The 7,103-nt window shown below is 32.9% G+C and overlaps 1 protein-coding gene across 2 annotated transcripts; it reads left to right on the top strand.

The window, feature by feature from the left end:
- The first annotated feature begins 4,400 nt into the window (after positions 1-4,400).
- Rpl10ab (ribosomal protein L10Ab) lies at positions 4,401-7,024 on the top strand. 2 transcript variants are annotated; one of them, XM_083080768.1, is made up of 5 exons: positions 4,401-4,555; positions 4,902-5,057; positions 5,842-5,990; positions 6,531-6,703; positions 6,781-7,024. In XM_083080768.1, the coding sequence occupies exons 1-5, from the start codon at positions 4,551-4,553 to the stop codon at positions 6,949-6,951; spliced, it is 654 nt and encodes a 217-aa protein (XP_082936894.1). In that variant the 5' UTR covers positions 4,401-4,550; the 3' UTR covers positions 6,952-7,024. The 2 variants fall into 2 exon arrangements, with proteins under 2 accessions (XP_082936894.1, XP_082936887.1); XM_083080761.1 differs by lacking the exon at positions 4,401-4,555 and having other exon boundaries at positions 4,861-5,057.
- The last annotated feature ends 79 nt before the right edge of the window (positions 7,025-7,103 follow it).

Here is a 7,103-nt window from a genome sequence, read left to right as displayed (position 1 = left end):
TCGCTTGACGTTGGCAACGCGCATGCGCCCGACCGTTCAGGCGGCGCCACCGGCTCGCGCAACGCTTTCGTTCGCGTCGGAAAAATCTTTGATAAATGTTAGCGCGAGATCAGAAAAAATGGCGATATTCGTTATTCAAATAATCAGAAATAATCGATACAGTTAATTGCAGAAGAGATGGAAATGCACATATTACATACTTGGCGATAATAAATGAAAGCTCTGCTTTTGCGATGAAAAAGACGATTCGATCAGTCTTGCGGGTATACACAAGTAACATCGCTGGCACTTAAATCGCGACATTATTTGTAACGATTATATGTGATGCTTATTCCATTCAAATATCGAAAGCTTCATGTCAGACACTCACAATAATTATTCACGCGGGAGATTCATTTTTAGACGATAACAACCACGAAAAACACGGAGCGACTTGAATGCGATACTGCGACTTATCGCGTTCACGACTGCGCGCAATTTGAAACCTATCGAAGACCGCCATTGCAATTCTTTAAGTAATCAAGGCAATCGAAAGAGCACTATATTATAAAAATATACTATATTTACTACTATATTAGAATACTATAGGGATACTATATTATAAAAAGAAAAAAAAACAGAGAAAATAATAAATAATTTAAGATTCAATTTTATATGTTACATGTAATTTTTGCCTGTTAATAAATATATATTTATTATAATAAATATTATATTGCTATTTATTAGATATTATTTCTTTTAATATGGCAAATAAAAAAAGAAATCTTATAGTATAAATTTTTATTCAGTTAGTATAACTTTTTAATATTATTATTTTTATAAAAAATTAAAACAAATTTAACATCACTTTTCTAGTAAAATATTTCCTCAATCTTTTTTCCCGTTCTTGCCCGTATCTCACCGCCGTCCACGCACTTGATGTAGCTCACGCAAAATAAAGAAAAGGCCGGATGACATGGCCGAATCTACGGGGTCCATTCGCAGTATCTCCCTATCTTTTTTTCTATTTATTTTTCAGCCTAACGAATAATTGCTAGAAAACAATATTCGCAGACTAGAAAAATATGTGAGGCGCAAGTGGCTGGATCGGGAATCGAAGCCGAGTCTTTCGCTTTCCGGGCAACTGCTCTAGACCACTGAGCTATCCAGACCTCACACCTAATGCTGCTTTTTAACACAGTGATATGCGACTCCAGAGCGATGTTGGTATCTTGCTCGATGGATGCAATGCCGATTGCCATGGAGGATCCTTGAAAAGGTCGCTCGCTGACCAATAAGTGCCGGTGGAGGTATTCGCGTACATGCTGGCTTCCGACTGGCCTTCCGTATAAAACGGCACCGACGAGCACAACGCCGTAGAGTGACCACATCCCCCAAGATCCCTCTAGTATATATTAAAATCCCCACTGTACCAAATAGCAGTGGCGGATGGACCCTAAGATAGGGCCGGGGCAGGCCTCCAGAGAAAGATAGGGATGTATGCGGGAGGAGGTCAGACGTGTCTTGTCGGACGCCCATTTGATCAACGAGCGACAGAATCCATCCGTGGCAACGGCATTGACGCATAAGTAAGAAGAAAAAGGGCCAAAAGGAAAAATTAAAGAGAAAAGTTATTTCTACGCTCTGAATATGGATGCCGGTAAGTTAAATCATTAAAATTATTATATAAGATTATTATTATTAGATAATTATTATATATAAAATTATTATATATAAATTATTAAAACTTAATTCTCGTTGAACTTACGCACTACCATCCGCGTTTAGCTCTGATGGCCCGTTTAAATTTAAGTTTATATTTTCAATATACAGAGCCTAATTTCTTATAGTTATTTTAAATCACGCCGGCGGAAGATGGCGTTATTCCTTAATTTAATATTCATTTGTAGGCGACCGAGAAGTATCGAGTTGAAGGGTCTGAATAGCTCAGTGGTAAGAGCAGTCGCCCGGCAAGCGAAAGACTCGGGTTCGATTCCCGATTCAGCGACTTTCGGCCCGATATTTTTCTCGCCTACAACAGGGGGAAAAAGAGGGATAATTAAATAATTTCTCGAATTGAGAATGATTTTAAATTCGCTTGGTATCGTACCAAGAAAATGTTGTGCCCTGTGCACACAAATAAAGTTTCAACGAAAACTTAATTCTAGAGCCTAATTTCTTATAGTTATTATAAATTATTATTATATAAGGATAAATTTATAAATAATTACATTTTAATTTTTGAACCAATTCGAAGAAGTCCAAGACTCCGAGTTAAAACAAACGAAACAGCATGTGGCACAAGTACAAAATCTAGTCCTCGTAGAACTCGGAAGGCCCTCGTACAAGTAGACAATAAACCCAGGTATGGTTCTTTTTAGCTTATACCTTAAGTCTTTGGCTGTGTTCGCTTTTCACGCTCACGCGCTGTGAGCATCATTTTGTCTTTGGCTGCGTTCAGCAGAAAAAGCTGCTTTGCAACTGTGTAAAATTCGTGAGCCTGATTGGTGTATGCTCTTAATTTTGACTGGATCTAAGAGCATACACCAATCAGATTCACGCGATTTGAACCCGCGACTCTTCATATGGCAAGCAAGAGCCTTGCTGGCTCAGCCACACGCTGCCACACGTTTTGTCAACGATGAGCAAATCATGCGGCAGTAAGCACGAGAATTAATAAAGATATACTTATTTTTCCATTTTATTATAAATAAAATAGAATTATTATGAACAAAATAGCTATAATTATAATTACTATTATATATAGTAATTACAATTACTATTTATATTATTAATGTTATAACTATCCCTCAAAAAACTAACCTTTTTAAAAAAAGATAAAAAAAGGCGCCAAGTTCACGCGACAAGTGGAAAAATATTAGTCAAAATGTTATACAAAAAATTTAATTTAATTTTCCACATTTGTTTCAATATATCCTACAAAAATTAATGATATCAAAAAATTGCGTCAACTAAAAATAAAAATCTACAAAAATATTTTAACCAGAAAAAAGTTATACAAAATAATTGTTTTAATTTTTTATAAAAATAATAATATTAAAAAATTATACTAACTGAATAAAAATTTATACTATAAAATTTCTTTTTTTATTTGCCATATTAAAAGAAAAAATATCTAATAAATAGCAATATAATATTTATTATAATAAATATATATTTATTAACAGGCAAAAATTATATGTAACATATAAAATTGAATCTTAAATTATTTATTATTTTCTGTTTTTTTTCTTTTTATAGTATCCCTTTCCTGGGCATGAAATGCTCGGCTCCTTTATATTTTATTGCTTATATAATAAATAATTTAAAATTCAATTTTGTCACATGTAATGTTTGCCTATTCCTATTCATTTTATAATATTTGAAATAATGAGTTAATAAAAAAAATTGGAAAAAAAGATACATCCCGAATGAAACCATGGTTCCTGCGTTCCTACTGCTACCGCTTTATTCGCCTATCTACGCTTAACTTTAGATCTCTGTATTATTCCACGTCCTTATAAGGTGCTCGCGAAACTTTAAATACTTTTTTTTTGAAGACAATTGAGTAGTGCGTCTTACTATTTTAAATTAGTTATGTATTAAGTACTACACACTCACACAAAGTTTCTTTAAAATCGACCCGGATGTCGTGTACTCTCTTTGTTAGATTTAGTGTTAAGTCAATTTCGATTTTTGCACGATTCGGTTTCAATTTTAATTGATTTTAACTTGTTTTTTCAAAGTCAATCCATCTGAAATTAATTTTAATTTTAATCTCGACATGACTTTAATTTTTTAATGGCAATATATTTTTATTCTATCTCAAAGTATTTAGTAAATTTCTTTAATTACATATATATTGTAATATGTTCCTAAGAAATGATTTAGACTGGATAATGGTACTGAAACATTAAAAAAAAAACACTCAATAAATATGTTAATTCTTTTATATTATATTTTATATTTTTATATTTTTTTACATTGCCCAAAGTTTATTAACGTCATGAAATCCTGTCCTTCCCAAATTACGTGCAACGCGCGAAAGGCCAGATCGCAAAACCTCGTGCCTACCGCCGCACAAGTCCACGAGATATTCATCGTTGGTGAGACAAAGTCAAAGCGATCGATTGTTGATCCTTGTCTGACTCATCTCGTTGGAGTTTCATTTTTAGTTCAGATAGTAGTATATCTGAGTAGTCCGGATACGAACCATATCACGGACATGAACCATTTACTACGTTTGTTACCGAGCGTAACAACGTAGTTTATGTCCACTTTCTCAGGGAGCGCATCAGGACATGCGTCCGCTGAAGCGGGATGGCCGCTCTCAGGTTTCTCTCTGGTACTGATTGGCTGAGAAAAATCCTAGAAATTCTCTGTCCAATAGCCAAATCAATACGTCCGATGAATTGAGTATCATGCCACGTGATACATACAGAGCTGCCATCTAAGATACATTGCACTCGAGTGGAGCGACGCGACTTTTCTTGCACAGTGCACGTTTCATTTCTTTCCGGTATCGGTTGTCGAGAGGTTGATTGTGCCTTTGTCATCCTCCATCCGACAAAATGACGTGAGTATCCAAAATCCAACTTGATATTCGCAATCGTTTATGCAAACTTTGCCATTTTGTTGCGAATAAATATATCGAATTGCGCTTGTTGACAAGCGTATATTATTTTTGGCCGAAAAATATCTGCGAGACATTTTTTGCAATGTCGATATGTTGCATTGAAGCATCATAAATATAGCGTGCATTTATTTCAATTTACGATTAAATTTAATTTTACTAATTATATGTATGTTTTCGAGATTCTAAATGAAGTCGCCGAATTAATTAAACACGCATTGTTTTTATAGAAGTGATTTTTGGAATTGTAAGGAATACTATGCATGTTTTTATTTTGTTATAATTCCAGATCCAAGGTTTCGCGTGATACTCTTTACGAGTGCGTAAACGGCGTGCTCCAACATTCGCAAGAAAAGAAGAGGAATTTTTTAGAGACTATAGAGCTTCAGATCGGTTTGAAGAACTATGATCCGCAAAAGGACAAGCGTTTCTCAGGCACTGTAAAGTATGTTCTTACCTGACTTTGAGGCATTTTTTCAGCTCTGAAATAATAATCGTAATATCATTATGTACACTGTACATTAAATATGAATAGTATGTAAATTGAATATAAAGTCTGTAAAGAATGCCTCATGTACTTTGTCAGGGAGCTAGGATTTTACCTAGCGGACCTATACCCAGGGTCTTAAATAAATTGGGGAGGTAATTATACCGTTACTTAAATTAGACAGGATCATGCCTCATGAGCGAGATCCTGATGGTAAGTTATACTTTGACTAAGGGAAATTTCATGTGTTGTATGAGTATTAAATATGGAGATGGATTGTTCAATAAAAAATTTTTTAGTCCTAAAAATTTTTTAGAGAATATAAATTCTCTGATAGCCAATTATAATAATATAAAGTGTAATATTATAAATTTAGTAATATAAAGTAAATAGTGAAAATTATTCAAATAGTTGCATTTTGCAATAAATTTAATACCATTTGTATTGTATAATATTATCTTCTCAATTAATCTATTGAGTCATCAATGTTCTGTGATGTTTTATTTATTGCATGTATTATCTGAATAATTTACATGTGGCAAAATATTTAAATCTGAGAACATTGACAGGAAAATTCTAATTATTATATATACTGGAATATTTCTCTCTTTTATATTATAAATAATGAAAATTATTTTAACAATTACATCTTGCAATAAATTTAATACAGATTTATGGAAATTTGTGGGGATTGGATTATATTTCTTTAAACTTTGACTGCTAATGATTTTTATCATATCAGGTTGAAGAATATTCCTAGACCAAAAATGCAAGTATGTGTTCTTGGTGATCAACAGCATTGCGATGAGGCTAAAGCTAACAATATTCCATATATGGATGCGGAGGCACTGAAAAAACTTAATAAGAACAAGAAACTTGTTAAAAAACTTGGTATGTTAGCAGCATCATTTTTATATATTCTAATATTTTTAATTGAAAAATTATTACCTTCCCAAAAGCACCATCATTATTTACATATAAGAATGGTGGTCGTCAAGAGGAAGGAGATTAAAGATTCTTCACTTGGTGAGGGCAATGTGAATCGTAGCATTGCAACTCAATCCGTGTCGATACATATCTGATGTAAAAGAAATCTATTTTTTTTTCTTTTTCTTTTTTTCATATAAAAATGTTCCTTTTTACAAATAAAAGTTTTTTTAAAAAGTTATTAACACAAGACAACTAGAAAGAATTCAATCTTTGTAAATTTTATAATATTTTTGAAATCTCTTAATGTGAAAAAAGTTTTTGTAATTAATAAATTATTAAAATCCTACATACATACTTAAAGTCTTTAAAAATTATTTAATTTTGATAAATATTTTATTCTAAATGAGATCTCTATAAATAATATTAAAAATCTAGCCTTTATAACATCTATTTAGAATTAAAACTGAATAATACTTTATGTATTTGCGTTCTTTTTTGCAGCAAAGAAATACGATGCATTCTTAGCGAGTGAGTCTTTGATCAAACAAATTCCCCGTCTTCTCGGTCCCGGTTTAAATAAAGCCGGTAAATTTCCTGGACTGTTGTCTCACCAGGAATCAATGGTCGGAAAAATCGACGAAGTCAAAGCTACCATCAAGTTTCAAATGAAAAAGGTGCATTTTTATCTATATTTTTTTCTTAATTCACATAACGTTTGTAACGTTTGGTAATGTTTAATTTTGTTTTACAGGTTTTATGTCTGTCAGTAGCTGTTGGACACGTTGATATGACACCCGATGAGTTAGTGCAAAATGTTCATCTCTCGATAAATTTCCTCGTTTCGTTGTTGAAGAAACACTGGCAGAACGTACGTTCGCTTCACATCAAATCTACTATGGGGCCACCACAGAGATTGTACTAAGTACATGTACTTGGTACAAATACATGTCGAATGTAAATTCGTTGCAATAAAAAAGAAAAAAAATTTTGCGATACATTCATCCTTCTTCCTCTATAATATATCTCGTCATGTTTGCAAGAGAGAAAGTACTTTCCGTCGTTTGAAATGCGATG

This window comes from Camponotus vicinus, unplaced genomic scaffold, assembly GCF_025532165.1.
Source record: "Camponotus vicinus isolate PSW18456_S1 unplaced genomic scaffold, iyCamVici1.0 SCAF_1, whole genome shotgun sequence".
Taxonomy (NCBI): domain Eukaryota; kingdom Metazoa; phylum Arthropoda; class Insecta; order Hymenoptera; family Formicidae; genus Camponotus; species Camponotus vicinus.
Note: the sequence above shows the minus strand (reverse complement) of the source record. Positions and strands in the feature narration are given on the sequence as shown.